At 30.2% G+C, this 26,339-nt stretch overlaps 4 protein-coding genes across 6 annotated transcripts; 2 read left to right on the top strand and 2 right to left on the bottom strand.

The window, feature by feature from the left end:
- Positions 1-637: 637 nt before the first annotated feature.
- Positions 638-2,036, top strand: LOC113848127. Its single transcript, XM_027477515.1, has one exon. It carries the CDS (start codon positions 670-672, stop codon positions 1,837-1,839), a length of 1,170 nt encoding a protein of 389 aa, XP_027333316.1. The 5' UTR covers positions 638-669; the 3' UTR covers positions 1,840-2,036.
- Positions 2,037-3,175: 1,139 nt separating this feature from the next.
- On the bottom strand, positions 3,176-7,252 carry LOC113847654 (glycine-rich domain-containing protein 1-like). Of its 2 annotated transcripts, XM_027476886.1 has the most exons (8): positions 7,095-7,252; positions 6,606-6,723; positions 6,068-6,325; positions 5,136-5,594; positions 4,477-5,009; positions 3,893-4,085; positions 3,598-3,750; positions 3,176-3,498 (listed from the first exon to the last, which is right to left on the bottom strand). In XM_027476886.1, exons 1-8 carry the CDS (start codon positions 7,250-7,252, stop codon positions 3,391-3,393), a joined length of 1,980 nt encoding a protein of 659 aa, XP_027332687.1. In that variant the 3' UTR covers positions 3,176-3,390. The 2 variants fall into 2 exon arrangements, with proteins under 2 accessions (XP_027332687.1, XP_027332688.1); XM_027476887.1 differs by lacking the exon at positions 6,606-6,723 and having other exon boundaries at positions 7,095-7,180.
- Positions 7,253-15,475: 8,223 nt separating this feature from the next.
- On the top strand, positions 15,476-21,588 carry LOC113846173 (CBL-interacting serine/threonine-protein kinase 8-like). Of its 2 annotated transcripts, XM_027474146.1 has the most exons (14): positions 15,476-15,777; positions 16,265-16,327; positions 16,821-16,892; positions 16,992-17,099; positions 17,181-17,255; positions 17,379-17,432; positions 17,540-17,665; positions 17,923-18,012; positions 19,459-19,581; positions 20,055-20,174; positions 20,410-20,526; positions 20,743-20,799; positions 20,900-20,974; positions 21,076-21,588. In XM_027474146.1, exons 1-14 carry the CDS (start codon positions 15,619-15,621, stop codon positions 21,175-21,177), a joined length of 1,341 nt encoding a protein of 446 aa, XP_027329947.1. In that variant the 5' UTR covers positions 15,476-15,618; the 3' UTR covers positions 21,178-21,588. The 2 variants fall into 2 exon arrangements, with proteins under 2 accessions (XP_027329947.1, XP_027329948.1); XM_027474147.1 differs by lacking the exon at positions 20,743-20,799 and having other exon boundaries at positions 21,076-21,344.
- A 477-nt stretch (positions 21,589-22,065) lies between these two features.
- Positions 22,066-25,297, bottom strand: LOC113848057 (pentatricopeptide repeat-containing protein At3g24000, mitochondrial-like). The gene is made up of 2 exons (XM_027477424.1): positions 25,037-25,297; positions 22,066-24,525 (listed from the first exon to the last, which is right to left on the bottom strand). The coding sequence occupies exons 1-2, from the start codon at positions 25,127-25,129 to the stop codon at positions 22,333-22,335; spliced, it is 2,286 nt and encodes a 761-aa protein (XP_027333225.1). The 5' UTR covers positions 25,130-25,297; the 3' UTR covers positions 22,066-22,332.
- Positions 25,298-26,339: the final 1,042 nt, after the last annotated feature.

Raw genomic sequence — 26,339 nt, 5'->3', positions numbered from 1 at the left:
TATAATAAAAAATATATATATAACTAATTTAAATAAACAGAATATTATAATAATAAATAATAAATGTATTAAAATTTATAATATATTTTATATTATTAATTTATAAATTCTATAATTTTAGTAATAAATTATTGTATGTTAGTAAACAAACGCTAAACAACCTTTTAGAATAATATCGTCAATCATCCGCGTGAAAAAATGAAAATGTGAAGGAAAAGTGTATTCTCTCCTAATACACTACTTTTTGTTTTTATTTGTTTCCTCTCAATCTCTTTTGTAAGGATTATAGTTATGATAAAAATTAGAAAATTTAAAACATAGATAATTTTAAATTCTATAATTTACAGTAAAAAAATTATTATTTTATAATTTTTGTATTATGTGTATTTAGATATATATTAAAAAAAATTGTGAAAATTAAGATGAAAGGAAGAGAGAGGGGGGTACCTGTGATATGCTGGCGTCCTAGTGATGGATTCCACACTAAGCTGACACTTTTTGGGCCCATCACCGCCTCCATCTTTCCCCACAAGCCCACACTGTTCTCGTCTTCACGCCGTTTTTCTCTCTCTCTCTCGCTCTCTCTTTCTTTCTCTCTCAACACACCAACCAGTAACCACTACCCGCTCCACTCTCTCAACACAAACCCTCCACCCCCAATTCCCACCCATGGATTCCCGCGATTCCTCTCCACGCTCTCGCGACATCGACAACGATAACCCTTCCCTCGACGAACAACCTCCTTCCTCCTACAAAGTCAAGTTAATGTGCAGCTATGGCGGCAAAATCCAACCCCGGCCACACCACAACAACCTCACCTACGTCGCCGGCGACACCAAAATCCTCTCCGTTGAACGTTCCATCAACTTCTCCTCCCTCATCACCAAACTCTCTTCCCTCACAAACGCCACCAACAACTTCTTCTTCAAGTACCAACTCCCCGGCGAAGACCTCGACGCCTTGATCTCCGTCACCAATGACGAAGACCTCCACCACATGATGCTTGAGTACGATCGCCTGTACCGCACTTCACCTAGACCCGCACGGTTAAGGCTCTTCCTCTTCCCCCTCACCAACAACAACAGCAGCAGTGCTCATTCTTCGCAAACCGTTAATTTCGGACTCCCCGAGTCTAAGCCGGAGCGTCAGTGGTTCGTCGACGCTCTCAATTCCGTGCAGGTTCCGATTCTAGAAGGTTCTTCTCCACCGCCAATGGCGCCACCGGCGAATCCGGATTTTCTGTTCGGATTGGATAAGCCGCCGAAACCGACGGATTTTGCGACGGTTACGGATGTTCCGGGGAAGGAATCGGCCGTGGAATCGGAGAATTTTTCTGAGGATCGTCGAGCGGTTAGAGAGTCTGAATCGGAGATTCTGGAGCTGCACAAGTTGCAGCTGGTGAACAATGAGCAAATTTCGCAACGAAAAATCGATGATGATAGCGGAAGACGTTACGGTGTGGACTCTTTCGCTCCGAAAAATTCTGAGAAAGTGACGCCGTTAGTGGCGCATGCGCAAGGGCAGGTGCAACCCGTTCCTGTTCATGGAACGGTGTCGTTTGTGCAGGAGAGGAATTTTTCGTTGGGGGTTTCTGCAACCGGGAATGAACCGGTTCCGGTTTATTTCATTCAAACGCCTTCTGGAATATTCCAAGCCGTGAGGCCAATGACTGGACCGGTGGGTCAACCGGTGTATTTGGTTCAAACGCCAGGTTCGGTTCCGCATTCGGCGCATAAAGTTAGTTACGGTGGTTCGGATGTTGGTGTAGGCTCGGAGCGTGGGTATTCGCAGGTTTCGTACTTGAATAATGAGAGGTCTGGCGGCGGCGCACGGTGGTGACGGGTGGATTTGAGCGGAGGAAAGGGTGGATATACAAGTCATATTGTTTGTTTCTTTTTGGTGTTTCTTTTTCATCGTTTAGCATATTGGTTTGAACATTGTTTCTTGTGCATAGTTGGATCGTGGTTGAAGGGGTTGTGGAATTGTTCTTTGAGAGTGTAACTACTTTTTAATCAGTATATTGCTTTTCGTATCAGTGATTGACTAATTGTCTCCCTTTTTCTTGCAGTATTTGCTTTGTACGATCCATTCTTGTTTGTCATTAAAAAATTGTTTACTGGGCTCCATTTTTTTGTCTCCCTCACAAAGGCCCTGAGAATCTGATCGAGGAAAATTTTTTTATTAAAAGTTATGTTGAAAGCATATTAAAAATACTGACAGGAAGTTAATAATATTTTTAAGAAAAATTTTTAATTTTTTTAAACCAATGTAGCTTTAAAGAAAAATATAACAGTTTTTTGTGTCTATCTTGCCCAAAGTTTCTGACATAAGGCTTGTCTGCCCTTGTTAGGCAACTGTTTTGGCAATCTCAAGAAATGTTAAATAAACAATGCAAGATGAAATCACCAATCTGTACTCTGTCCCTTTCCTGTCTTTTGTTAATTTGTTTTCCCAGGTATTATTTCTCTAATTGAAAAGATAGGAAAAATACAGAAAAATAAAATAAATGATGTGAATTCCTACTGTTTGATAAGATGGTTGTTTAGAATGAAAATATATATATATATATATATATATATATATATATATATATATATATATATATGTTTGTGTAGCTGGGCTATACCGAAAGAAAAAAATATATATGTTAGTGGAATTAACTAACAGAATTTTCATTTTGTTGAGCTACCAAGAAGTAAAAAGAAACGCGAAAGCAAAATGTGGGATCTAAATAACCCCTTTTTGCATGCACGTGTTAAGCAATTATGGTGGTTTCTATTGACTAGAGAATCGAGATTTTGGCAAATAATTAGGTGAGCAAGCTTGGTAGATTATATGTTAGATTAGTTAGTTGTAAGGGTGATTATCTTTAGACACTCTTTGACATGATATCAAAAGTCAAGAGAGACAGAATGAGAATGTCAAGAGAGTACAGAAAAATGGGTATAAAAAATTCAAACCCAATCTCAAATAAGCTATTTATTATAAAGACTGAAAAAGTACATTATAAATTATTTGTGTCGAGCTAAACTGAAGAGTAACAATTGTTTTAGTTTGAAGAGAAGAGAGACTTAGAAAAGAAAGGAAATAAAATATATATATATATGGTGAGTGATGTAAAAAAATAAGAGGGAATAAATGTATAACTTGTATATACAACAAACACCAAGGTGGCAGCTCTTAAAAAGTCATCCTATCGTACATAGTCAAAACTTCCAAGAACTTTTTATTGTATAACTGTGCATGGCAGACGAGTGAGTTACATGAAATAGCAGTGGCTTTTATGGACCAGTGGCCCATCCTGGGAACTTTTCTAGAGAAAGGGACATAACATTTGCCAAGATTCCGTGTCTGTGTTTTGTCCACTGCTTTTCTGATTTTATTTTCTTTTTATGCATTAGTCTTGTTCACTTCCGTACTTTGATTACTGAAATCAGGAAAATTAGAGAGAATAAATGCAGATAATATAGCAGGCAATACCAGCCACTCTTCCTTGATCTGTTCATCAAATTTTAAGAGTCAGAACTGAGTGGTGTTAGTAGAAGAAGATAAGATCTAATGCAATGCTTTTTGTTGATCAAATAAATTATAAAATACCTCTAGAAATCCATATGTCAAATAAATCAAAGCCACTGCTTTCTCATAAGGATATTTTTTAGAGAATTCTATTGCTGTCATTAAGCAATTTCCTTCTTCATTTCCATAGTATCTAGTTCCAAACTCCAACTTTCTACCTGGAAAAATAATCACCTGGGAAAAAACATAAAGGTTAGGATGAACATAATATTGAACATTATATGAATGCATATCTAGCACAAGTCCTATCTGAATTGTGAACAAGATAAACTCTGGCTCTTTGCTCAGTAATGAATTTAAGAATCTAAATTAAGACCTTATGAGTGCCTGTGAGCTCAAATATATGTTTATGTTCATCACTAGTCTTCTTTATCTGTAACATCCAGTCAGAGTTCACCATAGACCACATTGTTCCCTCTAACTCTGCAAGAAGATGAGTTTCACCAGACGCAATCTTCCCAATCACTTCTTTGTTGGTATTAATCTTTGTCTTCTCAGTTGTCCTGATCCTATTATGCAAAAATAAAATGAGAAAATGGCAAGGAAGTGTCAAACTTAGGGCTCAAGCAGGTGACCTGTGACCCAAAAATTACGCAAGTGCAGGCAAATTTAAAACCATTCACAGTATCTTACTCAAAAACTACAGAAATCTAAGTATATAACATAAAGCATTTAGAATATTAGTACTCCATTTTAGCCAAACACGTTTTTATTTGAAAACCAAAAACTGAAACTCGCAACTGCTCCAAACTGGCAGTAAGTTAATGATTGTACCTTAATAACAACTCGTTAGTAGGATGCAAGAAAAACTCATTTTCACTTGTCACAAAACAATGATAATAGAACCACTTGTTTGAGTTAACTCTGACATTCTAAATTCTGCATGTCAGTTTGGCTTACCCTTTCTGAATTCTGATGATCTCATTGCCAGCGTCATCCGCAACCTTTGTCCAATTTTTAATTTGCTTAAACTTTCTGGGCATCAGGAAGGAAAAATAACTTCCTGTGAATGGATGCAACGAAATCATCTGCACCTCATATGGTGCTGGAACTGGAGGAGTTAAAGAGAAACCAATGCGAATACTGATAGGCTTTCTACAATTGAGTGCAGATGTTAAATCTAACCACTTCTCTATTGGCAGTTTAGATGCTAAATTTTGCAAATCCTCCAGATTGATTGAAGTTTTTCCCAATACTTTGGCTGCCCTCACCGTTCTGAAGTTGAAACTTGGTTGGGAAATGAGTTCAAGGACTAAGTCTCCACTACTTTCACATTGGAAAACAGCAACTTGTTTCCCTTGTAACCCAGAGGAAATGCTTAATTGTTTCTTGGTATTGAAAAGTATATCTTCTTGTTTCTTGTTGAAGGATACAACTAGCTTGCCTTTGTGCCCGGATGGTAAGTTTCTCACATCAACAATCTCAAGCATCACCTGAATAAGAATCATGAACCCAAAAATTTACAACGGTTGAAGCCCCAAAAAATATCACAAGTTAAGGTTGCTAGTGTCTTCTCATGTAACAAAGAAAATTGTAGAAGAAGGCACAAAGGAGACTGCCTCCACAAGCATTTTCTGTGGAAGCTGAATCAGATTCTGGTTTGTCTTATTGGATGGTGCTGAACTGTTATGTATAGAATCTATTTTATACTTATCAACAGTAAGAGGAGATGGGGGACTACCCCTGTACATTGCTCCTGCTTTCCAGTATCTTGAGCCAAATGCATCTTCCCACTGTGTGGTGGTTTCAGAAAATCCAACATCCAGCTTTTGCCCTTTGGTCCGATCAGAATCTGTGTCATCATGTTCTAACACCTTTCCCATAATTGCCATTAGATCATTATAGTAAGAAGCAGGATGCAATTGGTGAGAGTGCCAGATGAGGTCAATGTCATAGGTTGGAACACAGAAGCGGTGTATAGACCTCTCTCTATTCCTCTTGATCAAATACAGAAACCCCTTGTATCGAGCCACAGCTCCTTCAAGAAAAGTATCATCATTCCAGTAAGGTTTCGAAACCTGTCATTAATGTTTAAGTCATTCAAATTTGAGACTAATGGAGAAGCATAAGCTGGTACAGTTTTGAGCAGTTTTATTGCTAGAGTAGGCATGAAAACAAATCATCCTTACTTTGATAGAAGTGTTACTCCAAAACAAATTTAATTACCACATGTAGTTAGTAATTTTGTTACCAATAAAATCTATGATCAACTAGTTGACAGCATCTGACATTGGTAATTACTTGTTAGTGTTATAGTTTTAAGTTGGTCTAGCAAAAATACATGGCATTGTAATTGTTTCTAAATAATAAATCCAAATCCTCCCACTTTGTGTGCCTACAAATCCTTCTAATTACAAAATTAAAAAACTATCAAACTTTTTTATGTTTTCAAGACAAAAATGCATGCACTTTTTCATTTAATACTTAATACTTATTTTATAAAGTAGTGAGAATTACTAGGAAGATATAGCAAAGCTCGTTTCTAAATTACCTGATAGAGGAAAGTAGTTTGTCTTTTAACAGCTGAAATCAGATCATAGTTGGTGGTAGTTTCTTTCGCTTCCATTAAATTTTCAGCAAATTCCTGCATTGAGTCGTTGTTCAGATCAAGTTCATATGGCTCCTTTGGATACATTGTCTCCCAAATTTTTTCAGTTTCCTCTTTGCTGGTTCCCTGAGTTGAAGAAACCACATTCCAACCATCAAGTATTCTCCCATATAGTTCCATGCAGTCAGTCTTGTAGCGCACCTGACAAATAAGTGCACATATTTTTAAGGGTATTTCCATAATTACAACAAAGTTTATAGAAAACAAGTTCACAAACAAAAAAAATGATTTTGTTAACTTTAGCTCTAATTTAATAAGTTTTTATTAGAAATGAAAACATTGATTACATTAAAGATGTATAAAACAAATGTTTTCTTTCCTTATTATTATATGCTTAAACTCAGTTCTACTTATGTTAACATTTTCCAAAACATAAGAAAGAAAGAAAATTTGTGATTTTGGTTTGAATGCTCAATCTCACCGGATTAAGCCTATGACAGTGCCAAATCCATTCGCAATCAAGAGGCACAACCAAAGGGTATTCTGTCACAGGTGACTCAGCATGTTTGGCTAGTAAAGGAAGCCAACAATATTTGTACCTACATTGATCAAACAAAGAAATGAACAAACACACAACCTTTTGAAATAAAGATGAACTTAAAGATCAACAGAGGAAACATGTCAACTGCATACAGTGGAAAATATCCTATGATTTCAGTTACAAGCGTCCAGAAAACTTGATGAGAATATGGGTCATGTACTAAACTAGTTCTCAAAATCACAAGCACTAATTAATTTAGTTTCTGAAATACAATTATTAAATATAAGTGATTTTAATATTGTTTTTTATAATTTTAAAGATTAAAATAACAATATTCTAATAATCAAAGACCAAAACTGTCTATTGGTAATTTAAAAAATTAAAATAATATTTATATATTATTGTTGCTTGCAAAAAGTATTTATATACCTGTAGTTAGCTCTGTGTAAAACTGGGCCATCATAAAGGCAAAGGTTTCTATCAACCTCGGCCAGAAACAGAAGCTGTTGTTTTGCGGTGGCTATGAGGTCTTTGCTTAAGACTAAGTTTTGGGCTTGGGCCCACTCCAACTCTTGCTGTATCTCCATTGTTATTGCTGCCTCAACAACACCTTCATAGCTCTGAAGAGATAAAATGTTTAGTTTTATGAATTTTTGGGTCTTGTTTCTTCGTGATTCTGTAGCAGCCACCGGATTAGAAGAACAAGTACAAGTCTGAGTTGAAACTTGAATGAAACTGCATACGCTACGCGGATCCTCTTCTTCGTATTCGAGTATTCAATATTAGATTTTGTTAGATACTTGGATGTATAGAAACTTCGTCGATTCTGCCCAGTTTCGGGAGAAACTGCTTTAAGCTTTTGAACATGTTTTTCAAAAAATAAAACTTGTTTGAGTTATTTATTTAAAATGTCGAGTAATTATTAGCAAAAAAAAATATATTAGCAAAAATGTCGAGTAATGATTTTCTGTTCTAATTTTTGTCTATACTTTCTTGCTTATACCATTTATTTGTCGTTAATCTACCTAGACTCAATTAATTAAGCAAGAGAATAGACTTTAAGTTTGTAAGATTTGTTTGTTAACATACTTTAAGCAATTTAAAATTATAACCCTTTTACTTATATATTTTTATTTATTAATAATTTATCAATATTAAATTTTACTATTTTAACAAAATTAGACTTTAAACCCTTGCGAAGCACGTTGATATGTGTTTTTTTCTTTTATAATTTTAATTATTTAAAATTTATTATATATTATATAAATTAGACTAAAATTGTTTATCGTTATAAATTTAATGTCAAAGGATTATCACAATAAAGTCAAGAAAAAAATTGAAGTAATAATTGATATTTTAGTTTAAAACACAATAATGTATAGCGATAAAATAACGATAATGAATTAATTATTATTAAAAGAAAAATAGCACTAATATTATATGTAAAAAATATTAATTAATTGTAAAAATTATTTTATATCTATAATTATATTAAAACATTCAAAATATTAATTTATGTAAAAATTACAGTTGATTCTTGTATTATATGGCAGATATTATTTTACAATAATATAATAATTTAATTGTTTTAGAATAATATATAATAGTTTTATGTAATTACTATAATACTATCTCATATAATTAATAATAAAAATCTTGATTTTATTTAATATAAAATAATTAGATGGTGCATGATTTCAGTGAATTATAATGTGATTATTGAAAAACATTTCTTATATTTTTAAAAATATATGACCACATAATAATTGGCGGACAATTATAAACACTGAATACTCAATTTTTCTTCAATTTTGAGTACATGATGAGTAATTATTGAATGATCAATGATCATGGATCATAGCCACTCACCTTACATTATATATTAACTTTTTTATAAATTATAAAATTTATGCACATAATATAATATTATATATATAATTTATTATATTTTTCATAAATAAATTAAAAAATATTAAACAAAATTATGCGAATATCCTAAAAATACATATAATAGAAAAGTTAATTCAACTTTCATTAAAATTTTAGAAACTTGTAACACAGAAGTCGATTTCATTTTAGTTTTAAAAATTTTTACATAGAAATCTATTCATTCTGCTTTTAAAAATTTTTTATACAAAAATCGATTTCTCTATTTTGTTTTTAAATTTTTTAATATAGAAATCAATTTAAATTAACTTGTTTCAAAATTTATTTATATAGTCAGATTATGTGATAAGCTTTGTCCACCAGTTATTTTACAACTTGTAGAGTCCAATATTGGAGGTGCACAAGGGAAATAATAGTATGATAAAAATAATCAAATTTCACTAGGTTTCACAATAAAATAGACAAGACTGATGTCAGAAAAACAATGTTGATTGTGTAAAGGCAGACCCGATTCTTAGGGTAATTTAAAGGTGCGATCGCTTAGGGCTCAAGCTTAAAAGAGGGCCCAAAGTAAAAATTATATTTTATTTTTACTTAAAAAAAAATTCAGTTTTTACAGTTTGCAGTTGGAAAAAATAAAAAAACAAAAAAAACTTTTTAATTTCTCGCACCTTACTTATAAATGTAGTCGACTCATTGACTTCTATAGACTCAAAAGTTCATTTAATTTTAAAATTTTATTATTTTTAACATTAAGGCTCATGGAGAATTTTAGTTTTCTCCAAAAAATTAAACAGTTATTGAGTTTATCAAATCTGCATATTGTTATCTAAATATTTTAATCACTTATAGAATTTTTTTTATAGTTCTTGATGACTATATCATTAATTGAAAGAAGTTTTTTAGAGTTAAAGTTAATCAAAACATATCTAAGGTCGTCAATGTCACAAGAACTGTTGAATGGTCTCACAATTTTATCAATCGATAAAGAATTTTTAGAAAACATTAATATTAATGTTATCATTAATGATTTTGCATCTCATAATGCTCATAAAACCCATTTTTTTATATTTTTTGTGTTTTTGTAATTAATTATAACATAGAAGTTGTTTGAATAAAAGAACATTTTTTTTATAATTTTATTAGAAAAATTATAGCCACTTAAAAAAATGTATTATTTTAATAAAATTATTAATATATGCTTTTATTTTATTTATTAATTTTATAATTTTTTAAAGAGTCTTAATTTCCTATTTCGCCTAGGGTCCTAAAAAGGTCAAGAACAACCCTGTGTAGAGGAAGGTCACACTAAATGGACATACCTATATGCTTCTTCCTCTGGCCAACATAATTGATTCACTGTGTTATATAGTAAAAATAATACTATTAAGTTTAATTTGTTATAATATATCCTAAGTTTATTGCCTTATTTTCTCATATACTAAGAGTAATATTGTTAAGTTTATTTAATTATTTTCTTAAGGAAAATTTGTTATTTATGCCGTATTATCTATCATCTTTTGATACATTTAACCAAGCTAAGCTAAAATACACAAGTGATATATTTCAAAGAACATAAAATTTAAATTAGTTAAAATTAAATGTCTTATAACACTGTGCTTTAATAATTAAAATATTATAGTCTATAAAATTAAAAATCTATCATACATATATATCTAAATCACTGTCAATTTCTTTCTAAAAAATATCTCTGTGTGAGTAAAATTTGATATAAATTAATTTTTGTATAAACAAATTTTGAAACTAGAATTAGAGTCAATTTAAATCAAATTTTATATATAAAAAAATTCAAAAACAGAATAAAAGTTAATTTAAATCAACTTATTTGTAAAAAAATTTCAAAAGTAGAATGAAAATTGATTTAAATTAATTTTTGTATAAAAAAATTTAAATCTATAATAAAAATCAATTTAAATTGACTTTTATGTGAAAATTTTTAAAACTAAAATGAAAGTTAATTTAAATCAATTTTTATGTTACAAATTTTTAAAATTTTAACGAAAGTCGATTAGAATCAACTTCTAGTATATGTACATTCAGGATATTTGCATACTTTTTTTTTATTTTCAGAATATTTAGAGAATAACTAATATTTTTTTAATTTATTTATAGAAAAAAGCTCATGTCTAATGCAGTTTTTGATATTTTAACATGAAACTAGGGATTTTCTTTATTGAGATTTCTAATTATTCATTCTCTAGCTTAACAACAAGGATTGGATCTAAAATCATAAGTTAGAAATTCAAAATCGGTGATTACCATAACCAAAGATAAATAAAATAAAATTTTTTATTAATCTTAACTCTTAATTAAGTTTAAATATTCATAAATATATTTTTTTATTAAAAAATTATATAATTATTATATTGAAATTATAAAAATACAATAAATATTTTTTAATAAAATTTTACTATTATTAACTGTTTATTCTCAGTCTTAAGAGCTGAAGTTAACAAAATCTTAAAATAAAATAAAAATTTATTTTTTATATTCTTTTTAAAAAATAAATTTTAAATGTGACTACTATATTTTTTAAATTATGAAAAAAAAAATGATGGAAATTTTTTTTGAGCTTCATTCTTAATTCTTATGAATACGATGATGGAAACAAGCCTAGAAGCTTCAAAGTAGGTTGATAAATTATAAATTTATGATGACAAAAAAATATTTTTCACTTTAAATATATTTTTGATATTTTGAAATTGTATATTTGTTAAAATTGTCTTGATTTAAATTTAATTATTTAAAAAATATATAAAAATTATGTCTTTTAAATTTTTGGTTGAACAAAAAAATAAATTTTTAATATATATATAATAAAAATATTTTTTTTATAAAAATACATAACAAAATAGTCATACTTTTAAAGATTAAAAATATATTTAATATAATTATTTATTTAACTAGGTTAATGTCATGAAATTTCTTCCCACTAAACTCACTTCTATTTAAAGATTTTTCGTTTTTATTTGATAGAGTTCCATTTTTATGTATTTTAATTTAAAAAGTTTTAATATGTTATGAATTTGATGTTATCAGCAAGGTCTTGTGCATTGTATGTGTATTTTATATTTATATAAAATCTAAAAATATAAATTTAAAGGAAAAATTCTAGAAAAAATACATTATTATTATTATTATTGAATAATAAAAAATTATATGTCTTAAAAAAGAACAATATAATGTATGAAAGATAAAAATATATAGTTCCATGATTATAATGCGGTTGAAAATAAAAATTTAGTATTTGAAATATATAGTATTATTTAAATTAATTTTTAATTTTAATTTTTAAAATTACTAATCATCAATCACGTTAATTTTTATTATTAAACTAATAAAATAATAATTTTTATATTAAATAACATGTCAAAATTTATTTTAGACACAAATATCATTTAAATTTGTTTAAAAAATAGTTTATTGTGAAATTTTCAAATAATAAAGTCATTAATTCTTCTGTTTATTCTTCTTTTAAGTTCAATCAAACTTTTCACAAACAATTTCGGCACATAATGTTGCACCTCCATTTGCAATTTGCAGTAACCTCATTTTCACAATTCTTTTCTTTATTCAAGTCGATATCTCATTTTTTTTTTTAAATACATCTTTCTCTACTACTATACTCACAATAATTGTTTTCAAATTCAATCTCTTATAACTCACTCCACACCTCTTACTCTTTTTTATTGTCTTAATTTTTATAAATTAAGAATGAAAACTATTGTTAAAACATCTTAAAACATCTTATGTTTAGAATAAACTTTCACATATATTTAACGTGACAAAGTGTTACTTTGTTATTTAACTTTAAAGTATTTTAACAATATTAATTATTGCAGCTGATTATTTTAAAAATTAAAAATTAAAATTTTAAACACTAATTTTAATAAGTTATATATTTTAAGAATCGAAGTAAGGATTTACTCAAAATCATAATTTATGTCATAAAAAATTAAAATTAAAAAAATATTTTAATTGATAATATTATAATTTCATAAAACTATGTTTTGATATTGTATTTATAATTTTAAAAATACTTTTAAATATCACCATTACATTTATAGAAATTTTAATTTTAACTATAAATCATAGTTTACTATCAATTTCATGCATAAAATCTTTTATAAAAATTAGTTTTTATAATATTTCAATCACAAGAAGAAATCCATCACAAAATGTTAACCAGAAAAGATAAATTAGTTTTTCTTCCAAATTCATTATTTATAATTTCATTTCAATTAATTGGATGAGGCCGAAACTTGAGACTTTTTTTGGTCAACGATTACAAACATTCACTTTTTGTTTACGTAACAATATCTCTTACTTCAAACTTGAATATATAAAAAGGACAAATACAAGGGCAGCAAACTGTTCTTTAATTAAAATTTACTTTACAACTACTAGAATGAAAATCAATATTAAAAGTTAATATTATTTTTAAAATTTTAATTTAGAAAATATTAAATTTATTTTCCACGTGGAACCATTGCTTATTTGAGTAACTCTCTCTTTGTACAAAACTTTCTTTCTGAAATCGTGAGTGTGACTGTTAGTTTATTTCTAACTTCCCTGAAGTTGCTTTTAGAATCAAAACTTCCAAACTATTTCAAAATATGTGAGATTTTCGTATCCAAGTAAAATTATTAAAAATACTCTAATAAAATAAAAAGTTGGCATTTAACACATGTATCTAAAGATTCTATTTTTGTGGTTCGAATTTAAAAAATGAAAATTATATTGGTCAATAAAAATAAGTTTAAATGATATATTATAGAGCTACATACACAATTGTCACAATTGCAATATTTAGTTTCAAATTAATAATTTTTATTTTTGGATAAATAAATCTCCCACTTTACATGAGATGAATTTGAAGAAAACTTTATTCAATTTTTCCTTTGCAAATTATATTATTCAGAACTTTAATAAATTGATAAAAAAAAACACAAAATAATTTTAATATATTATTCATAACAAAACGTTTCAGCCATCACATAAAATTCAAGTGTTAGTTTTGATTTCAATGTCTGAATCTGAAAGGGGAAAAATAAGACGGCGCTTTGGCCTCTCAACTTTGAAAAGGCGGGAGTGGCGTGAGCGAGTATCAGCTGCGTGACTGCGTCTGACATACGGAAACTATTTCATTTATCGCTTCCATTTGTCATATATGTATATATAACACATCAAATATGAAATTTTAAAAAAATTCAGAAAATATAACAATTCAAAAGTTATTATGAGTAATTTTTAAATAAAATAAAATAATTTAAGAAAAATAAAAATTCTTAAATTCTTATATTTTGATAATTTTCTCTAATATTTCAGATTTTAGTATATAATATTTCAAATCTTATACATAAAAAACAACCTCCATTTGTCATACCCTCCCAATTATTAATCTAATATTTTGGACAATTATATTATTTCAATTACTCAAAATTAATATCATGATATTATGTATTACTTTATTTACTTATAAATATATTTACCATCCTATAATTTTTTCTTGATTTGATATTAATTTTAACGAATTTGAATTTTTAAATTAAATTTGATATATTTTAAATATGAATTTAGGTAATATTTTGAAACTACTTTAATTTAATTAATGACATTATTTATAATAAGAAAGGAATTAAAAATTTATTATCTTAATTTAAAAATAATGAAAATTTTAAATAAGTTAAAATATTAAAATTATATTTTTTTAAAAATTTATTAATTTTTAGTCTACTTAATTATAATATCTTTATTTATTATTTAATATTTACCTAAAAACTAATTTTTAAATAATTTAAATATAAACAGCTAGTTTATATGCTAATTTTGCTAAATACACTTTAATTCTTTTAAAATTTATACCTTTTAAAACAATTATGTAACGATAACAAAACTTTAAAATTCAATAAATTATATTTATTATAATATCATATTTATATTAATATGTTTATTCTAAATATAATAAAATATATTTTATTTTTATAATTTATATAATTAAATTATTATAATATTTAAATTAATATATTTTATCTAATAGTAAATATTAAAATAATCGAATCTTAAACGGATCAAATTCAAATATAAAATAAAAATTTATTAACATTTAGAATCGATTAAAGACAAAAATAAATTTACCCATTCCAAGCCCTCCACGTACACTCCTACCTTAGACTTCCCATTTTATTGGTTGAAAAATCATTTCCTTGTTTTGGTGTGTGAACATCGCATCAATTAGTAATATTTATCCGATCCAATTTTGACAAATATATAATATTATTAATTAAGTTTTTTTTTGGCTATTATTAATTAAGTTTTGAAATTATATAAATAAAACATTTTAATTCTTAATTTTTTTATTAATCTTCAACTTAATATAGATTATACTCTTTTTTTATTTTATTTTATTTTATTTTTACTTTTATTTTGTAGAAAAAGCTAAACAATATATTACAAAATAGACTAACAAAAACTTTCAAAAAATTAAGAGTTAAAATATTTGATTGATACAATTTCAAAAATAATTTGAGAATTTATTCAACGATTATAAGTGATAAAATTTTCACCGCACTAACATAAAAAATTTAGAATATGTAATAATATATTTATTTTTATTTAAATAATACTGTCGATATAATTCTAATATAAATTTTTAAAAATAAGTTATTTATGTCAATAATACTGATATAATTCAAGCATTTAAGATGATAAGATTTTGACCGTGTCTTAGAAAGTGCGTCCATTTAAAATAACCGTCTAATTCCAATTTCCCAAACAAGTCACCAACGAAAATTTTGAAATTCCAAATTTCAAACACCGTCCCCTCCTTTTCGACTGTTTTAAATGCTCATAAGAAAACTATGAGAATTTTCCAATAGCTTAGTCTGTAGTCTTTCTTACCTTCTTCCTTTAATAATTTCATCGCATTCCTCACCACACAAACGAATATAATTGATTAATTAACTGATAGAAGATAAATTAAAAGCTTGTTAGTGAGTGGTGGAGTTGTTGCTTGATTGGGATACGAGAGAAAAACAAAGAGAAGATGGTGTTGAGGAAAGTGGGAAAATATGAGATTGGAAGGACCATTGGAGAGGGAACCTTTGCGAAGGTAAAGTTCGCTCAGAACACAGAGACTGGGGAGAGTGTCGCCATGAAGGTTCTCGATCGTAGCACCATCATCAAGCACAAAATGATCGACCAGGTATATTATTAACGCATTCAATTATTTTCTGAACTTTACTCAATCAAATTACGATAATTATATTTTAGTGCTTCAAATTTTATAATTATTCATCATTTCAGTTTTTGATGTTATGATATGTGACTCAATTTTATCCCTCATTATAACTAATTTACCAAATTCACTAATAGTTGTTATAATTAGGAACTGAATCAATTAGTTGATGGACATGCGGTGAATCATGAATGTTAATTAATCTCTTTGATGCTAAATGATGGTATTACTTGGACTGGATTGGAATCCTGTGAGTGAGGGTGACTTCAAGACGTTTAGGTTTCTTCCATTTTAAGATATGAGAGATTTTTCTTTTGTGGTAATGAGGTTTGAACTTATGACTTAATGTAAACTACCCTAGCCCCTTACAAGATACTAGAGTTTTGGTGGTTACATTTATAGCGTTAAGGTTTCTATTTTCAATTTTTATTTGATTTATTTTAATATAATGCAGATCAAGAGGGAGATTTCTATTATGAAGCTAGTCAGACATCCATATGTTGTTCGTCTGCATGAGGCATGTGATATTTTCATTCTCCCTTCTTATATTGTGTGTTTGGAATAACTTGTTTTTGGGAAGAAAGACCTTTAAGTTAAAGGAACGAACATTATTTTCAAAATAGACATTCTAAACATGCACTTAAAAGTCATTGAGGGCCCGTCTGGCTTTAATTACCTGTTTTCCAATTAATGATGATTAGTAATGAAGTGTAAAATATGGTATCAACTAAGTTTTAGAAGGCTAGTTAAGTAAAACCAAGAATTATAGAATTTTCCAATCTTTAACATTGTAGAGAGGAACAATATTCGGAAAATCATTTCAGAATTTGTCCTAGTTTGAAATTTTCCTTTTTGCATATACATTTTTTTTCCTTGGAATGGTTAAGAAGAAGAGCCACATTGTGTCAATATTTATTCTGATAAGCCTTTTAGTGCCTTCTCTCTTGTTGGCGATCACCATTTATTATTGACAAGTGCTTCACTCTGTTTTGACGTATGACTTTCTTCAGGTTCTAGCAAGCCGTACTAAGATTTATATCATATTGGAGTTCATTACAGGTGGTGAATTGTTTGATAAAATTGTGAGTAGCCCAAGATGGATGTATGCTTTTGCTAAGCTTTTATTGTGATTTCTATCAATATTGAAGATGTTGATAATGAAGATAAAAATAACGGTGTAGGTAAGCCATGGGCGTCTTAGTGAATCTGAATCTAGAAGATACTTCCAACAGCTTATTGATGGTGTAGATTGTTGCCACAGTAAGGGAGTTTATCATAGAGACTTAAAGGTTTGCATTAATTAGGATCTTGGATGCTATTCTCATCCTTATCACGAACGCTGCCAACTATTTTAATTTTTCCTTTGGCAGCCTGAAAATCTTTTACTTGATTCACAAGGAAATTTAAAGATTTCAGATTTTGGTTTGAGTGCATTGCCAGAACAGGTGAGAGATTGCTAACTGAATAATTCTTAAATTTGACTTTAATTAATGTGTATAAATAATGAAATGATATTCTTATGTTTTTATACTCGTTGAATGTATTTAATTCTGTTAAAATTCTCATAGGGGGTTAGCATGCTCCGGACAACTTGTGGGACTCCTAATTATGTAGCTCCTGAGGTAATATGTGGCTGGCTTACTGCTTGGTTTAGAATGATTTTATGTCAATTTCAGATACATTTTTGTAAACTGGCTTCTGCATTTTACATTTATTTTTGTGATCTCAGGTACTCAGTCACAAGGGTTATAATGGCGCTCCAGCAGATGTTTGGTCCTGTGGAGTTATCCTCTATGTTTTACTTGCTGGATATCTTCCCTTTGACGAACTTGATCTAACTACGTTATACAGTAAGGCATGAATTTAGACATATTGGATATGTATTTTACTATATAATAGATGGGGTCCCCATTGTAAATATTTGTCTTAAATATTTATCTTGCATATAGTGACTCCTGTTCCTACAATTTTTTGTGATCAAGACTTTATTTTGGAGTCAAATGGTTCAGAAAACATTGCTTTGTCTTATAGTTTCTTCTTATCAAAGATGTTTTGTTCAGAATGAAATTTCAGACTACTATTAACGCCATCAAGTTTTCTACTCTGATGCAGATTGAGAAAGCAGAGTTTTCATGCCCTCCTTGGTTTCCTGTGGAAGCAAAATCTTTAATACACAGAACTTTGGACCCAAATCCTGATCATGTAAGGATTGATTTTTCAGAGAAAGATTTTTTCGTTTATGTCAAAAGAGTTTTGGGACACAGCCTTTCAATGTCAACTTATATTAAACGTTGTCTGAGCAAGGAAGCATAAAACGATTTATGTTTCTGATGTGGTTCATATTGCATTAGAATTTAGAAGGCATCTAGAAAGCCCAAGAGTGTGACAATATGTAGTTGTCAAGCATGATTATGGACTACATGACTATTTTTCCTTTAAAATAAATGAAAGATAAGAAAGAGGATTTATTTAACATTAATAAGTTAGCCGAGTTAATGAAAGGGATCTATTGAGACAATAGCTGTAGTTTAAAGACAAATTAGGATGAAATGAAAGTTAAAGTTGTCTATTTGCAGAAGGAATAAAGTTTAGTTGCCTATAATAAAGGTGCCTATTCGAAGTTGAAATTGGGACTATGAACTTTCCCCAATATAAATTGATTGATTGCACTAACAACCTTGGTATCTATTCTGTTTTTCATGGATCATTTGGATATCAAAACTAATAATGATGTTCAGTGTAACGTTGTCCATCAAATTGTTGATGTACAATGCTACCTTCTTTATTTAGACTAATTTTAATATGTAAAATGGATGACCTCATGCAAAACTTTGTATTGCAAAAAGTTGACATTTTTTCCTTAATAATATTGGCAGGCAAAAAATGATATTAAAGACAAATTAAGAAATTGATATGCTTATGTTTTTACCTAATATTTTGCTTTTAGAAAGACTTTAGTGGGAGTTGCTTACAAAAATAAATAACTGTTGCATAGTGAATAGTACGGTTGAAGTTATTGTGGAAGAGAAAAAGGGTTGCATTGAAAATAGAATGTCTTATACAACCATAGAAAATGGGACCCAAACACGTATGTATGAATATTAAAAGGATTAAGATGCTCTCAGTGCAACAATCTTCCTTTCTTGCATTCATCTGACTTTTTCATTTGTCTTTACCCTTGTTCTAAAATTATATTAATAGATAATGCTTAAATCGAATATTATAGTGCTTCTTTTACATGTGGAAAGGGGATAAGCACACGGAACTTATGCTTCTAGTTTTTCGTGATTAATACTTGAGGGATTTAAAATTAAATGTTATACTTGTGAGCACACTAATCTTGTTGGTAAGAAAGCTGTATGTTCTCTGCCTCATCAAACCAAATTAGACTCAAAATTATGTTTCACCAAATACTTCTCGATCCTTTTTTAGAGTTCTGGTTCCATTAATGTCAATGAACATATTCTATTCAATCATTCAGTTCAAGAATTTCTTCCATTTTCTGTTGTGACTTGTTTTAGTTTACATGAATATTTTAATATGTTAATATTAATGTTCTAGTGGATTTAATGCATACTTCCATTTATTATTATAATACTTGTTTCTCACAACTCTCTTCCCATTCGTGTGTGTTCATGTTGATATCAGCGTATAACCATTCAGCAGATTAGAAATGATGAGTGGTTTCAAAAGGACTACGTGCCTGTCAGTCTCCTCGAGTATGAAGATGTAAATCTGGATGATGTAAATGCTGCATTTGACAATGCTGAGGTCTGTTTACTTTTTAATGCTGCATTAAGCAAAGTTTACTTTTACAGAAACCTTTCTATTAAACCTAATTCCCTCTAACTTTTCCCAAATGTTCTCAATGAACTTACTTCATATCCCTACTATAAATTTATATTAATATATTGTGAATTCCTGGTTCTCATATCTACCTAAATTTATCTACAGTAGTTCATTGAAGGTTCGTACTTCGTTGTAACAATATTAGTAAATGAGAGTTATAATATCCGAAAACAATTAAATGGTGTTCAAACCTCTATTCTATTATACTCAAAACACAGATCGATGACAACGAAGGAGATATTAATAGAGAGGAACTATTTCTAATGCAAAAACTACACTGTCTTTTATTAATTTTTTATGCCTCATCAATTCAATCCGGCTTGTTTTTTCCTGATGCATTTAAATGGAAAATATTTTCTCTGTTATGTTGATATGTTGATTATTTTGTCACTAAGGATCAGAGGACTAAGCAGCAATGTGAGAATGATGACATGGGCCCTCTAACTCTTAATGCATTCGATATGATAGTTTTATCTCAAGGCCTAAACCTTGCAACACTCTTTGATCGTGGACAGGTATCTAATCATGATATTGTTGTTAAATTTTTTCAACAATCATATCTGCAAATAGTCAAATAATTGCCCATTTAATTTCTTAATGAAACTTTGCATAATCACAGCTTGTACTTGTAATCCTGATCAAGTTATTTGACTTGCTTTGACAAAAATGCATCATTGTGCCCCGCATATTCTGTCATTATCTTGAGGTACAACCGTACAATGTTTGTTTCTCCATTCTCCTACCTTACAGGACTCTATGTTGAACCAAACACGTTTCATTACTCAAAAGCCATCAAAGGTGGTTTTATCTAGTATGGAAGTTGTGGCACAATCAATGGGATTTAAGACGCATATTCGCAACTACAAGGTTTGTAGCCTGTAATATATGCTCAGTAAATTGCTTTACCTGTTTTCTTCTCTTACATCCTTCTGCCTATGTTCTAAATTTGTATCATTTGCTCGCTTATCTATTCTAGAAAATCAACCAAACTTACTTAGCATCTGAAGTTAATTCTTCTGAAGATCTAACTTGCCATACCTTATTATTTTTATTGATCTGAACTAACGTGGTCTACATTTTCAGATGAGAATAGAGGGTATTTCAGCAAGTAAGACTTCTCATTTCTCAGTTATACTGGAAGTAAGTTTCTATTTCTCTGCCAGACTTTCATAGCCCCTTAACATTTTGCCTGACAGTTTAATTCATTTCCTGATCAAGATTTCCCTCTTTGTTTAAAAAGGTTTTTGAAATTGCTCCCACATTTTTCATGGTGGACATTCATAAAGCAGCTGGAGATGCAGGTGAATATAAGGAGGTCAGTTTTTGAGAGATGCTTTTATGGTTGGTGTGACCTCACCTTTCCCCTCTTCAATCTTGTTTTAAATTTATGACAAAAAGTTAGCTCCTCTGTTGCAGTTTTACAAGAATTTTTCTAGCAACCTTGAGGATATCATCTGGAAACCGCCTCATGAAACAAGCAAATCATGGATCTCCAACACTAGAAGCAAAAGGCAGTAGTTTCATCCCATGGTAACTTCTGCTCTGATTGAAAAGAGAAAAAAAGAGTTATGGAAGATTGTATATTTATGAAAAGTGTTCACATGAAAAACCTGAACATATAATGGTTAAAATGCCAGCTCAGCTGAGCCACCTCTTCAGCATCTTTAACCAACCCAAGCCTTTTTCACCCCTATAGAAATAGAAGACGGAATTCAAATTCGAAATAGAAAAGAAAAGTCATGTATTAATACAAATATATATGCAATTTTGTAAGGTTGGCGTTTGTAAATCTCGTTTTATCTCCGTTTTTCGATCCTACCATTACATTGTATCCTGTTCCAGTGTTCCTACAGTCAGAAGGGTGCAAGTGTTGATTGAATTGTACGAATCTTATTCAGGTTCTCAGCTACCACTTAGAATATTGCAGTGCATCTGTTATGTTAATTCATGTTATTTGTTTTTTTCGAAGCATTAATGAGGAATGCAATCTATCCATCATTGTACTGTACGGATCTGAAATTACGATACTGCCACTACCCCTCCTGCAGAATCAGATTCCCTTGGAGCTTTTATTTTTAACTTTTTTGCTCAACTCCCTTGGAGCTTTTGTCATGAATTAAACGATTTCGAATGATTTAGATTCAATACGGACTATTGAAAAAAATGAAACTTTCAGAAATCATGGGAATATTTTTTTTAGCAAATCGTAGCGAAGTTTTCAATTGAATTTACATCTGTCAACAGGAGAAAAATAGTTACCTAGTTCCATACGCCATGGCCGAAAAGGAAACCAATCCCTTTCTTTTCTTATGGTGTAAATCCGTAAGTGGTAGTACTAATACAACATAGACGGTTTATAGTTGATTTTTTGGATTAATCTATTTCTGAACATTTAATAATAATACAGAAACTTCAGTCAAACTTGCGAAATTCAATGTTCTACATGTTCTGCGGGCAAGATGTACATTACTTATTACACGTTAACGGTTTTGTGTGTGATCCAGTAATACTTGCTCTAAGCTTTTTGGGAAGCTATAATCACAATTTGAAACCCATCATTATAAGTAACGTGTTATATTAATAAGTGTAGAGATGTGTAAAAAAATGTATCAGATTTTGATGGTCAGCTTTTGATTGCTAACTCCCGAACTTTTAGCTGCTGCTAATAGGATTTTAGAGAAAGCCACCAAAATTTCCACATGAGCATTGCCCATTGACAAATCTGTGAAGCCGCTTACTATCTTTAACAATGATTTCCCTACCAGTCAGTGTTGAGATGTACTTAATAAAATTATGGCAATCTCTGCATATTGAGGTATTTTTCACAACTCTTATTGGTGAAGAATTTGGCAAGTTCTCCAACCCAAATGTAATGGCCAGCTTCTCGCTGTGATAAATGGTAGAAGATGACGTCTTTTCTTCCTCCTCTTCATTACTTATTTCTATACTTTCTAGCTTCTCGTATCCAAGATTCTTGGCTTTGGCATGTAAATCCTCCAATGATTTACATAAGAGTGAACACTGTGGGTGTGCTTTGTCATTTGTTCTAAATGAATACACTGTGTCTTTGATGCTAATCCAGCTCCAATCCTTCAGTTTTCCAACTTCTTCCTCTTTCATCAGCTTCCTCACCCTTGAAACATCCTCAAATCGCCCGGCTGAGAGGTACATATTCAACAACACCACATACGTCTCTGTATCTTTTGGTTTGAGACTTAGTAATTGTTCAGCAGCACAACAGCCCAATTCCAGATTCCCATGGTTTGCACAACCAGCAATCAAGTTCGACCATATAAACTCACTAGCCTCATAACCCATTTTCTTAATGAAATTGAAAGCTTCCTCCAGCTTACCTAACCTCACAAACATATCAACCATGCAAGCATAATGGTCCATCACAGGTTTAATTTTATATTCCTTTTTCATAATCTCAAAGTAGTTGAGTGCTTCCCTGACCCTGCCAGCATGGCTACATGCTGCTAAAACACCCACAAAAGTGATCTGATTTGGTCTAACTCCTGCTAATCTCATGTCCTCAAAAAGATGCAATGCTTGTTGTGACATACCATGGTGTGCAAAACCTGTGATCATAGAAGTCCATGATATCATAGTTCTAGTAGACATCTCTAGAAATGCTTTGCTAGCCCTCTCAATACTTCCACATTTGTTGTACATATTAATCAGTGAAGTACCTACAACCACATCCGACAAGAATCCGGTTTTGATAGTCTGAGCATGAATTTGTTCCCCCTGCTCTAAAGCCACCATTCTACTACAAACACTTAACACACTTGAGAAGGTAAACAGATCAGGTTTCATACCTGACCGATTCAGCTTGGAGAAAAGGTTCAGTGCTTCACTCCCACATTGACAAGCAGAAAGATTATCCTTTGTGAGTTCCATCATTTGTGCATGTCCAGCAATCATCGCATTCCACGTAACCAAACTCATATAATCCATTCCATTAAACAACATTTGAGCCTCACCAACACAACCACCTTTGAGGTACAAATACAACAAAGAATTCCTAACCCGTAGGTTTGACTCATACCCCAATTTAGTGCACATAGAATGAACCTGAGTCCCAAATCCTAAAGACACTGTTTCACAACACTGGCTCAAGACACTAGTTAAAGTGAACTCATTAGGCTTTATGTCCTCAGAAACCATTTCAACAAAAAGTCCTAAACCCTTCACTGGTTCACCATTGTCCCCACAAGCCGAAACAGCCGAAGTCCAAGAAATAATATTTTTTTCCTCGATTCTCCTAAATGCTTTCAGAGCAAATTCCAACCTGCCACATTTAGAGTACAAACTACAAAGCGCATTGCCAACACTTGTGTCAAAGTCAACATGGTATTTCACTAGGTAAGCATGAAACTGATCCCCTAACTTAAAAGAGTGCAAGGAACTACAAGCATTCAGAGCTATAGCAAGAGTGTAAACAGAAGGGTAACTTCCTTCATGCAACATCTCTTGAAACACATGAATTGCATGCTTTGGCTGCATGTTTTGCACATAACCCACCATTAACGTGGTCCAAGTCATCACATTTCTTCTTGGCATGTAGTCAAAGACTCTGCGAGCACCCTCCATGTTCCCACATTTGGCGTAAACGTTGACCAGAAATGACATGACAAAAACGTCTTCATGGGTACCTGTTTTCATGACATGACCATGAACTATTTGTGTGTCTGAATAGGAGCACTTATCTAAGCATTTTTGCAACAAGGGAAGGTAGAAAGATTGTTCCACCTCCTCTTCTGTCCCTTCTTTGGTCAACCAAAGTTCTTCCCGAAAATCCAGATACCTGCTTTGATCCAAATGAGTGAATCTGTAGCTTTTCTGTAAAGAAATGCTTTGACCCTGAAAACAGAAACTGCAGTTAAGGTAGTTGTTTGTGTGAGTAATTGTTGGGTGCGCGCACTGCTCATGCATACAACTGAATAACCTCAGTACAGATTTCAACACAATTTTATTATTATTTAAACATAGATACTGTATTCATTCGAGAACTGTTCCTTTATATAATCAGTATAAAAAAATTGGCTGGCCAGTATAAGAAAATATAAAAGACAGAACTTTTAGTTAATTGCGGTTGCCCTTAAGTAATTTGATGTTATTTTTAATATATAAAAAAACTAGAGTTTTATGCTAGGAATGTATCCCCATTTCTAGTACTAACCTTTATTGCATGAATTATTGAACTGAAATTTTAATTTAAAAAAATAAAAATAAAAACACATATCTAAGTTTTGTCTAGTATAAAATTGGAGTTAACATAAGGGCCCAAGTCCAAGCAAAAGTATACATTGGTACTTGGTTGCTTTGAAAAACGAGGAAGAGGGTCTGAATAAGCAACAGAAAGAGAGAGTACCTTTTCGGCGGGATAGGAGGTTGGTGGGTATTTTCGGAATTGTGGGTGGAGCTTGAGAGTTGCAGTGACAGCTGTGGAAGCGAAAGAAGCCATGGTAGATTTAGTCTATGAATGTGAAGGAATTGTTATTACTGCTTGCATCGTTTGATTGGGCTGCTTTGCTTGAAAAATATCGTGTGACATGTCTCTCCTTGCTTGGATAAAAATTATGGAAAGCAGGCGAACGGATAACTGATTTCAACCAATCGCTCAGTGTGGGAAGTAACATACGTAGAAAATGAAGTTAAAATAAACAACTAGGCTAGTTGAATTCGGTCGTATAATATAAACATAAAATTACTATTATTATAAATATATATATATATATATATATATATATATATATATATTACACATCAACAACATAAATTATAGAAACTTTTATTAAAAATAAAATATGTATTACATCAAAAACAAAAAATAATATATTATATCAGAAAATTTATCTTTTAAAGTTTTTTTAACCCACGTCCTAGGATTAAAAATGGTTTGATTTATTTAAGCTTTAATATTTATTAATTAATGAATTGATTTGAATACTTACAGGTTGTAGTAATGTAAAATTTGTGGTTAAAATCAATTCAAATATATATATTTTAACAAATCCAGATTAATTATATCAAAATTAATTTTATTTAATTTTCAAACATACATTTAATGCATGTTTAGTTTAATATTAAAATAAATTTAATTTTAAAAACTAAAAAAATTACATTAAAACATTTTTTTATTAAAAACTGTAAGAATTAATTTTCTAACCATAAAATAAAAGATGCCTTAACCAGCCGCCAATTCTTATAATAATTATGATCATTACCGAAGTGCAATGTAAAAGCGAGGTGTGAGAAAAGCAATTTTGTAAAACTTTGTTTGAAAGTTTGGTATAAGAAGAAAGGAAAAAATTTGCAAAAGGAGAGGGTTGAGGAAAAATTTCTTAAATTAAAAGAACTTAAAAACATGAAATTTAAAAGGTTTATAAAATCTCTTCTCTCATCTAAAAACTTTCAAATAACAATTATCATCCCTTAAGTTTTTTTTTTCTTTTCTTTCTCCTCAAACTAACTCTCAAAAAGTCTAAGAAATATATTCAATATTGTAGACTAAAGAAGAAAGATATTGCTAGTGCTTTACTCAGGTATGAACAAATAACAACAAGAGTATCTTGATTGTCTCCCTGTCTTATGCATCAATCAAAAGAAAAAAATAAAGGGTTACATTAGACGTCTATTAAAAGAAATGTTTCTTATTCGATTAGGCTTTAACA

Source organism: Abrus precatorius, unplaced genomic scaffold, assembly GCF_003935025.1.
Source record: "Abrus precatorius isolate BTA unplaced genomic scaffold, Abrus_2018 Scaffold8, whole genome shotgun sequence".
In the NCBI taxonomy this organism is placed as follows: domain Eukaryota; kingdom Viridiplantae; phylum Streptophyta; class Magnoliopsida; order Fabales; family Fabaceae; genus Abrus; species Abrus precatorius.
This window is presented reverse-complemented; position numbering and strand designations above follow the sequence as displayed.

Bases quoted from the DNA above. Each gene is read 5' to 3' on its own strand.
- LOC113848127 (XM_027477515.1), top strand. From the start codon at position 670: ATGGATTCCCGCGATTCCTCTCCACGCTCTCGCGACATCGACAACGAT.
- LOC113847654 (XM_027476886.1), bottom strand. From the start codon at position 7,252: ATGGAGATACAGCAAGAGTTGGAGTGGGCCCAAGCCCAAAACTTAGTC. The intron at 6,724-7,094 runs GTATATAAATAC...TGATCAATGTAG, and splicing joins TTACACAGAGCTAACTACAG to GTACAAATATTGTTGGCTTC. The intron at 3,499-3,597 runs GTATTTTATAAT...TTTGATGAACAG, and splicing joins TGACATATGGATTTCTAGAG to ATCAAGGAAGAGTGGCTGGT.
- LOC113846173 (XM_027474146.1), top strand. From the start codon at position 15,619: ATGGTGTTGAGGAAAGTGGGAAAATATGAGATTGGAAGGACCATTGGA. The intron at 17,100-17,180 runs GTTTGCATTAAT...TTCCTTTGGCAG, and splicing joins TTTATCATAGAGACTTAAAG to CCTGAAAATCTTTTACTTGA. The intron at 19,582-20,054 runs GTCTGTTTACTT...TTTGTCACTAAG, and splicing joins CTGCATTTGACAATGCTGAG to GATCAGAGGACTAAGCAGCA.
- LOC113848057 (XM_027477424.1), bottom strand. From the start codon at position 25,129: ATGGCTTCTTTCGCTTCCACAGCTGTCACTGCAACTCTCAAGCTCCAC. The intron at 24,526-25,036 runs GTACTCTCTCTT...TTCTGTTTTCAG, and splicing joins CCTCCTATCCCGCCGAAAAG to GGTCAAAGCATTTCTTTACA.